We start from the raw sequence: 19,117 nt of genomic DNA, 5'->3' as shown, positions 1-19,117 counted from the left end.
TATTCATACAGTACCTTATGCTTACAGTGTTTTCATGTGTGCAATCTCATTTAAACTTCAACAATATATAATGTAAATATCATTTTCAGTTTTCAAATGAAGAGCCTAAGGTTTGCAGGTAATAAGGGTTATAACAGGCACAGCCAGGGTTGAGCATAAGAGTTGTGAATCCAAGAATTTTCTCACTATAATATGTAACCTATACAGCAGTATTAAAATAACTTGTATATGAAAGTTCCAAATACTTTCAAGGTAAAAAAGTGGTATATATTGTCCTCAAATTTCTAAGTAAATTATGTTGATCTTCTCATACTCAAATTTTTTTCACATAATTTTTGTAAAAGATAATTGTTTTGTTTTTTTCAGCTTTCCTATCTTTCTAAAAGAATTCAGTAGTAGAAAAAATACTGTCAAAAACATACAGCTAATGAAAAGAAAAAGTCATCTTTCAATACCACAAACAAACATTTCTCATTTAGATGTTTTTCCTTTGATATCCTTTTAAAACCTTATTGAAACTCATTTAAAACATTAGCCAAAACAATTGTATAGTTCACTTCAGTGATTCAGTATAGTTTTGTAACAAGCTTTTTTGCATATTTTGTTAATTTGCCCTTTAATGGGATGTGACATCACTACAGGTTACATCCTATTTCTGCCAACATGTATTTTACCTTGGCTTTCCTTGAAATGAATTATAACATGGGATTATCCATCTATGATGAGTTCTTTAACTGGGAAACTGAATCAGATTTAACGTCATAAAGGTTTAAAACTCACGTGTTTTGCTAGTTTTAAATTATTATCTGTTAACAGCACATAGGTTCAGTGTATCTACCGTTACCAAATCCAAACTTACTTTTGAAATAACCTTGGTGCTTTTAAGGACAAAAGAGATGCTAGAATAGAATTTGTCAAGTGCGAAAACCGACCATTATGAGCTTTATTTCTAAAGAAATAAGTGATATTCATCAACAAAACGACCATCTATCTGAACATTTAAAAGAATTGTCAAAGTAAGAAAGGGGCTCACCGGTCTGAGTGAAACCAAACTGATGTAGAATCTCTTCAGCGGTCAGCATGTTTGACGGCTTTAACTTAGACTGTTGTGAGGAGACTGCTGGTGGTGAAGTAAATGAGAGATTTTTGTTGACCTGTATTAGGAAAACAAATCAGAAATTACAGTGTAATTTCCTGGATTACTGATGCAAAAACTGGATGAGAAATATTTGCTTATTATACAAACCAGGACACATGATAGGTCAAAAGGAGTGGTAATCACGTACATGGTTAGTTTGTAAAGTTTACAAAAGAGAATCATTTTCATCAAGGAAAAAATATAATAGCAATTAGAACATAGCTATATGAAAATAAATCAGCCTTACTAAAGTTCACCATGGAACTGACATTATTAATAACTTAGAGTGGTCTTAGGCATTTCTTACACAAAGAAATGCAAGAAATAAAAATGACTCCTTGACTGGTTCAATTAAGGAAGAGTAAAAATGTTTCACATTCACATTTCTCTAGCATTTTAGTGAAATAGCAGGTACTTCCTTTTCAGAGATACACAGAAAACACCTGTACTACTCATGTTTATATACATCATGGTGACACAGATAACACAGCTGTAACCTAACTTGCCATGTGAAATAGTTTCCATTGCATCAAAACACCTTACTCTTAGGATACTGTTTAAACATATCATTAAAATAACAAGGAAAATTTCTGTATGTAAATACAATGTTCTATAACACACAAAACCTAGTATGATTATCTGAATGCACACTACCAATCTCACAGAAATGAAATGCATAATAAACACAACATTTTAACTATAGCTCTTGTAGGAAAATAAACAGTTCACTGAAAAAGCTTGAAATGTTTATAAGTAAATTCATCTTGTAAATCAGAATTCATTTCAGAAAAAAACTATCTTTTTTTCATTATTAACGAATCAATCATTTTATATTTTTCATTACTTTCAAAAAGCATAATAAAATGTGATCTATTTTGGAGAAATTGACAGTCTGATTTCTAATTCACTTCAAAAATGTAATCTGTAAATTAACAAAACGATTATTTATGGCATATAAATATTACTATATTAAAAGAGCCCCTTTCACATTTTTTTGTTTAAATAAGGAAAACCATACAGAGAAGTTCTACTGTGCAAGTATTTAAAATTTTCCTTTTGATGTTCTGTATAAGACAATACTGGGCTCTGGTTACATGCCCTTTATCTGATTCATTATTTACATATTTGTAAATTTTTATCTATTTTCTGCTTTTAAACAGTGATAATAAACAGTATATCTTGGTTTAGGTTTTTCTCTTAAAGAGTTAGCAAATTCGGTGAAAAAGTCAATTAAGATCATATGTTAATATAGTTCTCAGTAACTAAACTATTATGTCATCTCATTAAAAAAAAAAGTATTTTCCAAAGTAGTTGGAGGGGCCAAATACCACATCAGTCCTAAAATATCACCCAGCTTTAAAAATTCTATCAAAATCCATTAAATACAGATCAAAATTGATCAGCGATAGTGATACAATACCAAAAACGAAAACTCATTTAATATCTTTGAGCTTCACTTTCCATCTTTAAATGGAGATAAGAAAAATAATCTCTATACTTCAACGGGAATGTGCCAGGAAAGCAATAATGATGAACTGGTATCATAAAGTGCTATTTGTATGTTAACCATAAAGCACTAATGAACATTAAATAAGAAATAGATTAAGTAGAATATATTGGCAAGGGCAAACCATAAAGTAGTATACAAACAAGGGGTAACATCAGTTATTATTAACATCACTAGAAGTAATGGTAATTAGGTATTTATGATTATGTGGCCAATTTTTCAGAGTTCTGTGCTTTCAAATGTAAAAGAATATATTTATCACTTAACTATCTCATTCACTTCTTTTTGGAATCATTTCTCAGTTTTACTTCTTGAAAATTTTTCTCTTAAATATCAAGTAACGTATTTAAAAATCTGGTGCAAACAAACGTGTATGCTGGGGAAATGAAGATGTATCTATATACACACACATCTTTGCACACACATACACCTACATATATCCATATATATATATAGATACATACACACATACAATAGCCATTTATAGTCTTCCTCTTCATAAATTTGTGTTAAAAACAAAAAATACCAGGAAAGCTAAAATAGGATACTCAACTGCCTCTGTTCAAACAGAAAGACTTGCCATTCTTTCAAAACAAAATGTTGTTTTCTTTTTTTTTTAAACCTACAACCTATAATTATATGTTCTTCCTAAACATTTTTATAATTCTGATCTTTCTTGACATTTTTTTTACAGACTACTCAAATGTCCACAAAGTGATGAGAGTAGTAACTTAACAGAGCAGATGATTTCTAAGGTTTGGGGTAACTGTTAATTATTATTGTTATTATTAGCACTTTGTTTTGAAATTAGAACTCAAACCATTTTCAAAGCTAGCTCGTACATATTTATTACTTCATCTAGAGGAAGAAAAATAATAATAACCATTAAATAGAGTGAAGCAATATCTATTTTTGAAATATGTGCTGTGGAAAAGAATTGCTTAATAATTTTACAACAACAGAAAGGTTGGTTAAGATAGTCTACCCTACACCAATCTACCCTCTTTTCACAACACACTTTTCTGTTTGCTTCATGCAAAAACCACAGTCTGCCAAAGTCAGTTTAAAACTAAAAGCATAAAAATTTAATGAAATTCATAATAAAGAAAAAAAATCACCTGGAACTTCTGCCAAGTTAATCATAAAACTGTTTTGCCTACTCCTTTAGGGTATAAACAGACAAGCAAAATATGCAAATACCAATTCTCTAGACAGGGGCGGGGGGGTTAATTTTCATGTTAAAAAGCTTGCTGCTCTGAACATAAAATTGAATGCACAATATTAAGCAAGCTGACAATTAGTTTCACTTTTACTGATTAGTTAAAATTTAAAACCTTTGGGAGATACATAATACTCATTTCCATATATACTTACAGGTCTAATTTTTTAGCTAATTTTAGATAACATGCTACATTCACCTGAAGAATTGTTTATGAAGTTTCAAGCTGTGATGATACCTCAAGTTGGTTTTAAATTATAATAGAAAGAATGTTAATGCCATCTGTATACTTAAAAGTTCAGAAGTTCATCTCTCTCTCCCAGACAGCTGTCATATTTTTCCACTAATCTGAACAATAATGTAGAAAATATTTTAATCTGATGGCAGTTCTGGTGGCATTAGAAAAAACAAACCAATAATATCCAGGAAACTTTTTTTTTGCAAATCATTTATCTGTTGTAAAAATTAAAATACCAGTATCAAAGAAAAAGTTAAACAGAAAACTTGAGCCAAAGTGAGGTTCAAGATATTTGAAGTCAGGTATGTTTTACATTCTTATACATTTTAAGAGTAGCTTATGCTCTTGTGATTTCTAGCTTAGTGAAGTCTAAGCAATGAGTAGCCTACAGTATTATAAAGAGCAATTCAAATATGACCTCTCAGTGCTCAGATGTTTTCTTTATAAGCCAGGACAGAGAAGTGAGGGATTTGGAAGAAAACACTGTAACTGTTAAAGAAAAATTTCTACAGCAATAAGATACCAGAAAAATCTTACCCCCAAACCACTTCATTACTACTACATTAGCTAAAACCAGTATTCAAATTTGAATCAGTCACTATAAAGTTTTAGCTATATTTAATTAAGATTTCTGAGCCTCTGATAGGTACCAAGGACTGGTGGTTCATAGATCACTGATATGACACCTTCATGTCAATTTCAAAATTAAGATCTAGTCCTGGCTCAAATCAATTATCCAGCAATATTCCTTAGGGTAAAGCAATTTACCTCAATGCATCTTGGTTTTCTCAAAACCTTTACCTCCTTTTCTCTCTTAGCTGACTGCCCTGCTTCACAGAGAAAATTTGGTCTTGAACCCCGAACTTCTCATTTCCAAACTTAGGAAAGAACGGACCTCTCGCACCTATCCTTGTCTTTACTTCTAGGGATAGAGGAAGAGGAGCATTATGTTCAAGATTCATCCCTCAGTCCCCTTAGGGATATCCTTAAGGCTTTTCCAAATTCTACTTTCAGGCCAGGCCCAATGACTCATGCCTATAATCCCAGCAATTTGGGAGGCTGAGGCAGGAGGATCACTTGAGTCCAAGACCAGCCTGGGCGATACAGTGAGACCTCTTCTCTACAAAACAATTAAAAATTAGCTGGGCATGGCAGTGCACACCTGTGGTCTCAGCTACCCAGGAGGCTGAGGCAGGAGAACTGCTTAAGCCCCGAAGGTTGAGGCTGCATTGAGCCGTGATGACGCCACTGCACTCAGCTTGGGTGACAGGGTAGAACCTGCTGCAAAACAAAAAACAATTTCTACTTTCAAATTCCTACTGGCTATTTCCCTGCAGGCTAGAAGCACAGACCCTTCTATTTTAGTACAAAAACAAAGAGTAGACAAACCAACTAAAACTCGCCCTCTGATTCCATTACTTTCTTAAAAGCTAAATTCCTTGAAAAACAGCACACAACTGCTATCCATATATCTGAATCCTTCAGTCTTCAACCGGGTACAACAAACCTTGTCTCCATGATAAAACTGAATCTGGACTTATGGTAACCCTGGACTTCAAATGATCAAATTCAGCAGATTGACTTAGGCCTCTATCCTTCTATCTTTGTTTCTGGGGAGCCATCTTCTCTTGGTTATCCTGCTATGTCCAGCCATTCCTCATCAGTGCTATTTGTTAGATCCGCCGAGCTCGTCCTCTTCCTTCATATCACATAATTACACTGGGCAGAAACATTTGTTTCCATCAATTCATCTGCTTTCTAATGTTGATGTTTCTTAAATCTAAAACACATCTCCTGATCGTTAAGTTCAGAACTAAACTAAACTTTGCCCCACTGTTTACTTTCTTAGGGAAAGCCATCATTCTCCTCCTACTTGCCAAGGCCAGAAGGCTGGGACTCATACTAGATTGCTCACCAAGCTCCACATATAGATTACTATAGTTTGTACCACTCCTCCAGTTAAGCCAGTCTTCCAAATACTGCCAAAATAATAAATCTTTTTTAAAAAACTTTTCTTTTAGGTTCAGGGGTGCATGTAAAGCTTTGTTACATAGGTAAACTCATGTCACAGGGACTTGTTTCATTGATTATTTCATCACACAGGTATTAAGTCCAGTATCTTATGGTTATCTTTTCTGCTCCTCTCTCTCCTTCCACCCTTCGCCCTTAAGTAGACCTCAGTGTCTGTTGTTTCCTTTTTGTGTTCATAAGCTCTCATCTTAATTTGCAGTTATCCAGTTTTAGAATACCACGAAAAAATAATTACTTTAAAAAAAAATTTTTTTTTTAAAAAAACTTTCCAAATAATTGAAAAACACTATTCTACTCAAATCTCAAAAATATCCAAATATATGTTTTAAACAGAAAAATTAAAAAATTATGTTCTCTGGATTCTCTATTTTTGAACCTTTAAAAAAATGTTTTCAGTGAATAGTATGTTCCGAGGTGGATTCAACTACTGTATACATTACCACTTTACCTTTACAGCATTCTTCCACTAAACATAACTCAATAAACTTCAACTTGGCTGAATTTATATTCATCTAGGGTAGGTGATTTAATACTTCAAAAAAAAAAAAAAAAAAAAGATGGAGTTTCCTGGCTTCAAGAAGCTTACAGACGTGTGTGGAGGGTAGAAGCAAAAGCAGTATTATATAAAATTTAAAGAGACAGAAAAAGAGAGTGTGTGTTATTCCTCCTTGAGGTAATTTATAATCTAATGTCAAAAAGAAAAAAATTAAGTTGAAAGCTGAGTCATGCAAGAAGTTCCTTTTCTTTTTGTTCAGAAGCAGATAGCTACAGATAAAAGGTTAATTATCTCCACAGGTAGCTTCCATGTTCACCTTATCTTTTGAAAAGTGTCGATTTACTGAGTGTAAGATGAATACGTAATTGACTATCCCCCTACCTGCGCCTTTTCTCTTGCAACTTGTGGATTCAGTAATGTGACCATACCCTTCTTTTCTCCTCCAGCCTGTTTTTTTCCCTTTAAATACTGAAGCCCCCAAAATCATCTTTGGAGAAAGGCAGACCACAGACTGTGTCTGTGATTCGTGTTTTTTCTTCTGGGCCCTGTCCTTAACCTTAGCAGAATAAACCTCTAAACTGATTGAGACCTGTCTCAGAAACTTTTTGGTTTACAATTGTTTCCCCTTGCTTGCTCACTACACTACTTAAGCAAAGTGGTCTTCTTTCTGTTCCTTGAGCATGCTAGTTTTCTTCCTAGATGAGGATTTTTGCAGCACATGCCTAGCTCCTTGTCAAGTGTTTCAGCAAGGCCTTCTATGACCATCCTCTTGAGAGCAGCTTCCCCTCCCACTCATTCTTTGTTCCACGAACCTACGCTATTTTCTTCACATCACTTATTATCTGAAATTACCTTATTTGTTTCCTTTTAAGATTATGTATCTCTCTACAATAAAAGGTTCTTGTTCACTATTATATTCCAAGCACTTAGAAAAACACTTGGTAGGCACTCAATAAATACTTGCTTAAAGAATGCTAATGGAAAAAACAAATGAGCCTTCAACAACATAAAAATACTGTAGAAGGGAAAAAACTTATGTAACGGACACACGGTGAAAATTTATTATCCTAGCTCTAATAGATGAGAAACTGCATAAATATACTCTGTTGTTAAGATTAAAGGTTTCTGACAAGGGTGCCAACACCAGTCAAAGGGCAAAGCACTGTTTTCGATAAGTAGTGCTGAGACAACTGGATAGCCTCATGCAATAGAATGAAAGTGGACCTGTCCATCATACCATATACAAAAATTAATGCAAAATAATCACAGACTTGAATGTAAGATTTAAAACTATAAAAATCTTAAGAAGAAAACATAGGAGTAAATCTTTGTGACACAAGGCTAGAAAATGGTTTTTTATACAACACAAAAAGCACAAGTGACAAAAGAAACAATAAACTGAACCTCATAAAAAAACCTTTTTGTTTCAAAAGACACCATCAAGAAAGTGAAAAGACAATCCACAAAATGGGATAATATATTTGCAAATCATCTAGCTCATAAGACACTTGTATCTAGAATATATAAAGAACTCAAAAGTAAACAATAAAAAGACAAAAAAATTCCAATTTTAAAACCAGGTGAAATATTTAAACAGATATTTCTCCAGAAAAAAAAGTACAAACGGCACATAAAAAATGCTCAACATCATTAGTCATAAAGAAAACGCAAATCAAAATCACTATGATATAACCACTTTTCACCCACTAGGATGGCTATAAAGAAGAGAATACAGGTGTTGGTGAGGATGAGAAGAAACTGGAACCTCATTCGTACACTGCTGGTGGAATTCGAAAATGGTTCACACGCTCTGGAAAACGTTTTGGGAGTTCTTTAAAGTGCCAAACATAGTTACCATATATCCCAACAGTTCCACTCCTAGATAAACATCCCATAGAAATGAGTATATCCACACCAAAACTTATACACGCAATGTTCGTAGGAGTATTATCTTAACAGCTAAAAAGTAGAAACAACCCAAATATTCATAAACTGATCAAATATAACAATACATAACCTATTTATACAATGAAATCTTATTTGGCAATAAAAAGTAGTGCAGTTGACCCTTGAACAACATGAGTTTGAACTGTGCATGTCCACTTATAGGTGGAGTTTTTCAGTAAGTTACACCAAGTGTGCCTGCCTCTCCTGCCTCCCCTCCCCACTTCTCCACCTCTTCTGCCTCTGCTCCCAGTGAAATAGCAAGACCGAACCCTCCTTTTCCTCCTCAGGCTATTCAATGTGAAGACAAAGGAAGACCTCTATGATGATTCACTTTGCTTAATGAATAGTAAATGTATTTCTTCTTCCTTTTAATTTTCTTAATAACATTTTCTGTTCTCTGGCTCAAGAATACAGTATATAATACACATAACACATAAAATATGTGTTAATGAACTGTTTACATTACCATCAAGGCTTTCAGTTAACAGCACGCTATGAGTACTAATTTTTGGGGGGAGTCAAAAGTTATACACTTATTTTTGACTGCATAGGGGGTTGGTCCCCCTAACCCCTGAGTTGTTCACTGATACATGTTACAAATAGAGGAATCCTGAAAACATTTTTTTGAGTAAAAGAAGTCAGTTATAAATGACTACATATCATCTGACTCCATTTATACGAAATGTCCAGATTAGCCAAATCTATAATGTGTGTTAATGGATGCCAGGAATTTGGGGTATGTTCCAAGAGTTTGTATTTAGAGTCTGTATGTGTAGGAACTGGGAATGACTGCTAAGAGATATGAGACTTCATTCAGGGGTGATGAAAAACTCTAAAATCAGATAGTAGGGATGGTTGCAAAACTTTGTGAATATGGTAAAAACAGTGAACTGTATATTTTAAAAGGGTGAACATTACAGTACGTAAATTACAGCTCAATAAAACTATTATAAAAAAGAATAACTGAAGATACTAGTAAGGTTAATTTTTCCAGACACTGATTCATTTCCAAATTAATCATTTTTCAATGAGTATTTATTCTACCGTTATTAAATACTAGGGATATGAAGATGAATGGCATGATCCTTCACCCTTGGGGAGTTTCCAGATTAGTAGAGGCTGTTCTCCATAAAGACTTGCTCAATCTGTGCAGGACATTTTATTCTTTGGACATTCAGACAGCATTCCAAAAGAAGAGTATGCAGTACATTTGTTAAATAAAGATAAATAGCTTTGAATTGCTAGTCAGAAAATAAATTGTATTTTTGCCTCCAATTTTATATACAACGCATACTTCAGAAGGTTTAGTAATCTTGGAGCTACAATCATTACACCAACCATTGCTATCAGGAACGTTTCCTGAACATCTGCAGCCCAAGTCAGAATATAGCTTGTTTTCTTTTTCCCCCTCGTCTTCCTTCCCCTCGTCTATATTCCATATCCTGTTGACTTGTGATAATTAGGTATAAAAGTGATGGGTTCTGTGACTGATGCTGGACAGCTCAGTGATGGGGTAAGTCTTGTATTTTCTGACACGTTCTTCCCTCCCTAAGATGCCCCATGAGGAAAGAGACAATAACCTATTGCATTCCAAGTGCCTACTACCAAATGGTAGTAGGTGCCCAGTGAATAAAAAAAAATTTCCACTGCACTGACATTATATGAAACAGTCTCTATACTAACACCATTCTAATTCTTTCATTCTGGATGTTTTACCTTTTCTTTGTGATATATAATTATATTTGTTAAATGAATAGATGTCTAATTATTCAACTGAATTTTGGGAGTGGACAGAAGAAGAGGGAAGGATGAACACATGTTGCCATTCCAACTCCTTAATTTATTTTCCCAACACCTAAGTTAAAAGTTATACATAAAATAACCTTGCTTGTAAAAGGAGGACAGCTGCTATGCTGAAAGTATCTAAGATACAATCTAGTTGAAACTGTTTACTAATCGAGAGTCTTTTTGTACACTACCATTTTTAGACTAACTTGGGACCTTGGGCAAATCACTCAACCTGAATAAACCTCAGTTTCCTCCTTTCTAAAACTGGAATAACAATTATATCTAATCCATCTCTCAGGATTATTATACAGTATAGTTAAACGAGAAAAGAAACGTGAAAGACTTATAAATGAAAAAGAGCATTATCAGTACAATAAATCATTTATGTACAGCTTACATGCATTTCAATGCTTATACAGTTTACTCAGCATATACCTACTGGAACTGTATTGACTGGTGTCTTATACAAATTAAACATCATATAAAATTTTTCTCAGAAAATGGCATGACCTTGTTGATCCCTTACTGAAAGTATCTCAATCACTTAGTATTCTTAAATCTTTAAAAATGTGAAGCTACTTGCTAAATGATCACCCCTACTGAATTATCAGGTTCCAGCATTGTAATTCTTTGATAAACCTGAGCTCCAATAACGAAAGTACACATCAGATTAACTTTTATAAAGGTTCCCAACTCTATGAATGGTGCATTCCAGTTCTTTGGAGCATCACGATACCTTTAAAGTTATGTTCTTGGTAATAAAAACTACTTACTTTTGCAGCACAGGATCGTATCACCTCCTAAAAGAAATACAATAAAATAAGGAAGTATTCATAATTTCAGTAAATAAAGTATTGACTGTTTTCAAAACATTCAGATGTTAATCTTCTAATAACCTAAAGCAGCGTTTGGAAGTTTCTTTATCCATTATCCTGCCATTGCCTCTGTTTCCAATAAAAGAGACTTAATGACATGTTCAAGGTAAATCTAACTTGCCCAAACAAATGGCACTGTGAAACTCCTGAGGGCTCACAGGTTATCTGTCTCAAGAAAAATTTGCTCTTCAATCAAAAGAACAATAAAATTCTACACTAGAACACTAACAGGTGTAAAAGACACATGCTGAGTTAACTGCAATATATAATTATCTCTATAAATAATAATAGCCATATCATTCCCATATTATTTGTATCAGATGAAATCTAATATTAAATAGTAAACACTACTAAATGATAAAATATATGACTAGTATTGAAGGAGCTACAGAAAGGAACTCTGTACAACTCATGGTACAAGCCTAAGAAAAGATCATTTTGAAAGAGAAACTAGTAAAAGTCGACGTATTATGGACAATTTGAAAATTTGCTGCTAAGGAGACACTAAAAATACTCAAGTCCAGCCAGGTGCGGTGGCTCCCGCCTTGTAATCCCAGCACTTTGGGAGGCCGAGGCAGGAGGATCACGAGGTCGAGAGAACGAGACCATCCTGGGCCAACGTGGTGAAACCCTGACTCTACTAAAAATACAAAAATTAGCTGTGCGTGGTGGCACGCACCTGTAGTCCCAGCTACTGAGGCAGGAGAATCGCTTGAACCCGGGAGGTGGAGGTTGTAGTGAGCCAAGATTGCGCCACTGCACTCCAGCCTGGGTGTCAGCATGAGATTCCGTCTCAAAAAAAAAAAAAAAAAAGAAAAAATACTCAAGTCCAATTAGGAGTTAGCCAGCATGTATCATCAGCCTAGTACAGAGCTAGTGGAAAATGGTCATAATCAACACGGAGTTTAGGAAAAAAGAGAACTGAAAATAAATAGATAATACTCAGTTATTGGGAGCATTACCACTTAGTCATAATATAAATCATTTAATTATTTATCAGCATACTTGACTGCATGTTGCTGCCACAGCAATACCTAAAAGCATTCTGCAACCTAGGTAAGACCTCACAGGTGGACAGTACCTTGAGAACCTCAGTGTATCACATTCTAAGTTTTTAGATCCAGAAATTTGATTTTATCAGTGCATCCACAGTTGCTCAAAATCTGGAATATCTATTAATTTTTTTATCTAGAAATTTCTAAGAGCCAGATACTGTGTCTAAAGCATATCAGTAATTCAGTCACTAAAAGGAGACAGTTAAACTGACTGTGGACATGGGAGTCCAACTATCTGGGCTGAATCCCAGCTACAGGGCTTACTACTTGTGTGATCCTGGTTATGCGGCTTGATCTCTGCAAGCCTCAAATTCCTCTTCTGGAAAATGGGAATAATTCTCATCCTTATAGGATGGTTTGAGAATTAAATACAATAAAATGTAAAGCATTTAGCACAGTGCCAGAAATATATCAATTATTACTAATAATTAAACAGATGTTAGTTATCATTAATCAATATATAAGGTGGTCTCTCCTGTGGGGTAGAGAAAATTAATCTTTTGTCAAAATTGGCATAAAACATTTTCAAACCCATTCAATCCATACTCCTATGGCTCTACTTAGCAATCAACTGTGATCATTAGCCTGGGCTTCAGGTTAAATTTAGATAGGAAGAGATCTTGAGTGTTCAGGCTGCCAGAATGGTCTACCTTTTATTATATTATAAGGTATATTTTCATGGATTCCCACTTATTAATCAACTTTTTGTAGGATTGATTAATCTTAATAGATACTTCAGATTCTGAGCAATATGGATGTACTGATAAAATCAAATTTCTGGATCTGAAAACTTAGAATGAGATTTACCAGTGCTCTCGAGATACTGTCCACCCGTGAAGTCTTACCTGGGTTGCAGAATGCTGCTAGGTATTGCTGTGGCAGCAACATGCAGTCAACTATGCTAATTATGAAATAATTAAGTGATTTATATTATGACTAAATGGTAATGCTCCCGATAACTGAAAATTATCTATTTTTTGTATCTTTTACTCATTAATGCCTAAACAACTATTATATACCTGCTGAACTGAATTTATTATGCAATTCACTCACCCATACCCCCCAAAACTTACACCCTAAACCTGTACTATAATTTATTAGAAAAACATTTCTATTGTAATAACAAATAAATAAAAAAAGGAATTTGGGGTCTGCTGAAATTGCAAAAAACAAGAGAAAAGGCATAATGACAAAAGGTGGGAATTCAGTCAACCTAAATGTTTGCAAAACATAGAATGAGGCTGCCATGGGAATAAAGACGACATTTTGTTTGTATTCCCAAACATACTATGTACACTCGGAAAGAAAATACATTGCAGATAGCAACAGAAAAATAAATTCAGTGAATTCTCTCAATAAAGGAAAAATAATGGTTTTTAAAAACCAAAGCAAAAGCTTTCATTTCCAAAGGCAGCTTCTATCTACCTCAATACCAAAGCAGACATATTCTCTAAATAATTTTAAAAAGAAAAGATATCATAAAAGCTAAATAAAGTAATAATTTGAAGTAAATTTTTTCTTTTATAATAAATTATCAATTTGCTTCTCCCTTGCCTTTGATTTCATTTCTTAAAAATCAGTTTCCTGATTTTATTTTTCCTTTACATCTACTTTCTTTAGTTCTTACATCCTTTCATTTATCTGAGGATGACAGGTATATAAAATGAAATTAGAAAAAAGCTACAAGACTTAGGTGATTCCAGGATGTTAAGTTTTACAGTATAAAGACCAACAGACTGTAGGAAACTTGTTTTTATAAATCTGTTGGTGAGCTATTTTTACGTCTGTAGATGAAGTTACTTTGCCATGCAAGTTTTTACACAAGGAACACATTTTTTTTTCCCCGGTGAAGAAACATGTTTCTCTTCATCTTTAAAGCTCAATGTATCTATTCAGACTTCCTTTTAAAATCTGGAACACCGTGCATTATTTGATTACATTAAAAATGTTAAAATACAAAGAACTATAATATTGAAATAAATTTATTTATAGTTATATATGCTAAAATTTAACTAAGAAATATATATATTTTTCTATATTCCTACATATATTCTGGGTTTAGGTTAAATCTAAACCCAGAGATGGAGTGTAATCTGCATCCTGGTATACACCTTCAAGTCTCTAACTTTGTGGAGAAAAGGAGAGAGGAAGAGAGCATAGTCAGAACTATAGTCAAAACACAGTCAAAAACTAAAGCTGTCTCAGTGTAGTTCCTTGTATAGTTTAAAACTAATCGAGATCTCTATCAAGGGAGCAAGAGAAGGGATAATATTTATTAAAGAAAGTAAGAATAAAACAATGAACAAGGCTGCACAGCCCCTGTCTTCAAGGAGCTCAAAGTAATCCTAATAAAAGGACTTCCACTTAATTCTACTAAAAGTATGGTCAAAGATTTTTTCAGGATGCTTAGGCTTCTTATTACATTTGACCATTTATCTTTCAGAAAAATTTTCTAGGAATTTTCACTAACAGAATGCTACATTACCTTTAACAAACCATCTTCCTTCTCTTCATTTTCATGATCTATTTTCCAATTTTATGGGCAATACCTGGTTTCTGTGGTACTTTTCTTATTAGTAGTGAGATAAAACTTTTAAAATACGCTTATGAAACACTTCTCCTTTTAGAACAGTTTCTTTTACCCATTTCTTTAACAAAGAAAAGATTTACTATTTTTTCTTTACTGTTTAGTTTTTTGCATTTTAACATGCTTCTTTAATATATTTTATGTAAACATTTCCCCTGGCTGGTGTTTATTGCACATATATGTGTGTGTTTGTATGTTTTGCATATACACACATACATACACAACCTTATATTTTTAAACAGAGAAATTTAAAATTATATGTCAATAGTCTATTAATATTTTGGGAGAGGATTTTCCACTGCTTTTAAAATTAGTATGTTTTCATTCATTTGAGAAATATTTGCTGGTGTATTTCCCTAGTTTTAAAAAAGATCTGGATTTTCATATTTAACTCCTTGGTAAATGAGAATTTGATTTAGGTGAGTGACCTAAGATATAGATGTAAACTGACTGTATCTTTCAGTTAACTCATAGTTAACAATGTTTCCCAACACCATACAAGGGAACAATTCTTCCTTTCCCCACTGATTTATCTTTCTATCTTAGTGAATTTGAATTATACTACAGGTATTATTTCAGCTTCATTATTACTTTGGCTCTTATAGAGAAGTTCGAAGATAGCTTAGTTCCTATGTAGATAACCAGTCTTTTTTTTCCCCCATCATATCTATGATTTTTCTTTAAGACATCTTTAAAAATCAAACTATTTCACTAGGATATTTCTAAGGATACTGGCATCTTTTCATTAATTGGTCTGGTAATAGATACTTTCATTTTACAGATTTAGGACTTTAGCACAGGAAGGCCTTTTGTATTTGATCTTTGTTATCTCTTTTCACACATGCTGGTCTCTTCTTTAACAACACTGATCAACCATGTGCACAATCTATCTCATATTCATCTCTTCTCTCATTACCAACAATAATAACTAACATTTATCAGTGGCACTATGTATCAGACACCCTGTTAAGAGGTTTACTTTTAGGGTCTCACTGAATCTTAAAAATCCCGTAAGGTAAGAAATATTACAATCCCCATAATGGCTCACGCCTGAAATCCCAGTACTCTGGGAGGCTGAGGCAAGAGGACTGCTGACTGCTTGAGGCTAGGAGTTGGAGATCAGCCTGGGCAACATACCAAGACCCTGTCTCTATAAAAAAAAATTTTTTTTAATTAGCTAGGCCTGGTGGTGTATGCCTACAGTCCCAGCTACTCAAGAGTCAGAGGCAGGAGAACTGCTTGAGCCCAGGAGTTCGAGACTGCAGTGAGCAATGATCACACCACTGCATTCCAGCCTGGGCCACAAAGTGAGACCCTGTCTCTAAATTAAAACCACCTCATTTTATAGATGAGGAAAACTAGGTTTACTTCAACTTATCCAGTCACAAAGCTGGCACAGTTGGAGCCTATGCTATTCCTATGCCTAAGCAGCTGGACACTAGAGCTACACTCTTAACCACAGTTTTCACCTATCTCTTTTTTCTGTATTCTTGTATGCTTCTGAAATTAGTTCTCTATGCTACACTATTGATCTGATATTTTAAAGTGTCAACTTTCTCTTTTGCCATTTGCAATGTGGAATTAATTGAAGCTTACCTTTTGATTTTCTTTAAATTCATTTTATCTTAGATGTCTTTTTAAAATCAAAATCTTGGGACTCTCTTTTCATCTCTTCATTAATAGAAATTCTGTTTTCTTCTATTTTATTGAGAACACACTCTAAATATTCTGTTTCTTACAGCAAAGCATTTTAAGATATGATTTGACTTACTTTCCTTTTTGGGGGAAGGGGGGACACAGTCTCACTTTGTCACCCAGGCTGGAGTGCAGTGGCACGATCTCGCCTTACTGCAACTCTGCCTCCCGGGTTCAAGCGATTCTTGTGCCTCAGCCACCTGAGTGGCTGAGATTACAGGTGTGTGCCACCATGCTGGGCTGAGAAAGTCACGGTTTCTCTTTTTTTCCTAGGAGATGGAGTCATACCCATATGTTAAGTCCTAGTGGTCATCTGGTTCAGAGCCCTCCATTATTACTAGGTCCTGGGCTAGTCTTTACAGAGATATCAAGTCAGAACAGCATGACAGATTATCCTAAATTCAGTTTGTCTATTGCAATTAAGGGTTTAGGAATAAGTAACTGAAAGGAACCATAAAAGTATAAGAAGGTCTAATTTTAAGTAATTCACTTACTTCATTAAATGAGTATTTATTGGCATGGCAATGTAAAACAGGATAGAAATAGTTTTAAAGTTTCAACTGCATAAAATAAACATACTGTGACAGTTTCAAGTCTCTGTTTTACTAGATGCATCTTTGTTGAAGAATTTTCAGTGTGGACAAATTCATCAATCTGAAAAGAGCCTTGATGGGGTAGTTTTGGACATGTACACAGGGCATCTTGACTTTGGTGTATTCCAGGTAATGGAAATGTTCCATTGCAGCGTTTGAACATTTCAGCCTCCTGCTGGGCAACTGAAGAAATGAATCCATAATTAGTTAAATCATCACAGTAAAAGCATAATCAAGCCCCAAAACTGTAGCATTCAACAAATAATCAGAAACTGCATTAACGCATCTTAAAAACGGCGTAATAATAAGACACCATGACTAGCAAAATTTGAAATTATTTGCTGCTATAAAATCATAAGGAAGGAAACAGAATTTCATGTCAGGCAGCATTGTAATTGAGCTGTGAAGGCCATGTAAATTGGGATGGGAGACTAACTTTAAATATATGTATACAGAAAAATAATATTAAAAAATCAAAGGCATAGCAGAATTAAGGGAAATACTAAAATAATACTCACAAGCCACTCTAAAACAACTATTTTCATATTTCTGTACCCTTCTTAATTTTTACACACATTCTATGTAAGATACCATAATGTAAATACAATTTAACATTTCTCAATTTAAATGCAAGTATTTCTCATATTTCTACAATGGCGTAATTATCATTATTAAATGTTTTACAGTATCTCATTTAATGAAGCTCCGTAATTTTTTTTTTTACACATTCTCTTGTACTGAATACAGTTGGTCCTCTATATCTGTGGGTTCCCTATCCATGAATTCAACCAACTATGGATCAAAAATATTCAGAAAAAAATAACTACAATAATACAGTATAACTATTTACATAGCATTTATACTCTATTAGGTATTATAAGTAATCCATAGATGATTCCAAGTATATGAGAGGATGTCCACAGCTTATATGCAAGAACTATGCCATTTTACATAAGTGACTTTAGCATCCATAGATTTTGGTATCCCCAGGGGTTCTGGAACCACCAGTCCTCTATGGATAACAAGAGATAACTCTATTTATAGTGTTATCTGTTCTCCCTTATAGATCACGCAAGAATAATTACTTTCATAGCTGACTTTGTTTCTTAACATAATTCTTATTTTGGAGTTAATTCTCTAGAGTGAGGAAGATGGCTCAAAGGGTGAATGTTTTGATGATGACTGATGATGATGATGATAACGAGCATAGTAGCATCTGTGCTGCACCTTGTATTTTTTGGGGTGCTATCACATACATTACCTCATTTGATCACTGAAAACATATGAACTTGAAAAATTTTAAATGTCTATATATAAAAAGGAGAAAAAATATATAAACTCATCATTTAAAAAAGTATTTCCTTAGTTATATAATCTTGAAATGGAAAGCCTTCCTAAACATGACATGAAAGAAAGAAATCTCAAAACAGGGAATGATAATATGGAATCAATGGATGAACCTTCAGTGAGTCTATGGACTACTGAAATTACTATGGAAATGTGAGTGTGTTTATATAAGCGTTTCTGGAAAGCTGATTCATAATTTTTATGAGGTTATCTATCGAAAGATTACATGAGTCAGAAAAGGTTAATAATTGTCAACATTCTTATGGACCAATGAACAGATTTTGTAACGTGAACATTTAAAGAGTCTTCATTAAAATAAAAAAAACTGGCCAGGCACGGTGTCTCATGCCTTAATCCTGGTACTCTGGGAGGCTGAGATGGGAGGATCATTTGAGCCTAGGAGTTTGAGACTAGCCCTGGCAAGACAGTGAGACCCTGTTTCTACAAAAAATTGAAAAATTAATCGGGCAGTGTGCCATGTGCCTGTGGTTTCCAGCTACTGAGGAGGCTGAGGTGGGAGGATTGCTTGAGACTGGAGGTCAAGGCTGCCACTGCATTCCAGTGCAGACTGGATGACAGAGCTAATGTGATTTTTAAAATC

The 19,117-nt window shown here is 34.0% G+C and overlaps 1 protein-coding gene across 11 annotated transcripts in view; it reads right to left on the bottom strand.

Annotated features, from left to right (window-relative positions):
* Positions 1-19,117, bottom strand: part of AHI1 (Abelson helper integration site 1) — a 229,087-nt gene that overhangs the window by 122,559 nt on the left and 87,411 nt on the right. For all 11 annotated transcript variants that reach the window (XR_004442955.1, XR_004442957.1, XR_004442956.1 and 8 more), the window contains 3 exons: positions 17,156-17,352; positions 11,138-11,164; positions 1,034-1,154 (listed from right to left, as the gene is read on the bottom strand). Coding sequence is in view for 8 of the 11 variants with exons in the window: in XM_033235379.1 (XP_033091270.1) it covers positions 1,034-1,154; positions 11,138-11,164; positions 17,156-17,352 (345 nt within the window). In the remaining 3 variants the exon portion in view is untranslated. The remainder of the gene's footprint in view (positions 1-1,033; positions 1,155-11,137; positions 11,165-17,155; positions 17,353-19,117) is intronic.

This window comes from Trachypithecus francoisi, unplaced genomic scaffold (assembly GCF_009764315.1).
Source record: "Trachypithecus francoisi isolate TF-2019V2 unplaced genomic scaffold, Tfra_2.0 Lachesis_group15, whole genome shotgun sequence".
Classification (NCBI taxonomy): Eukaryota; Metazoa; Chordata; class Mammalia; order Primates; family Cercopithecidae; genus Trachypithecus; species Trachypithecus francoisi.
The sequence above is the reverse complement of the archived record's forward strand: the minus strand, read 5'-3'. Positions and strand labels throughout refer to the sequence as shown.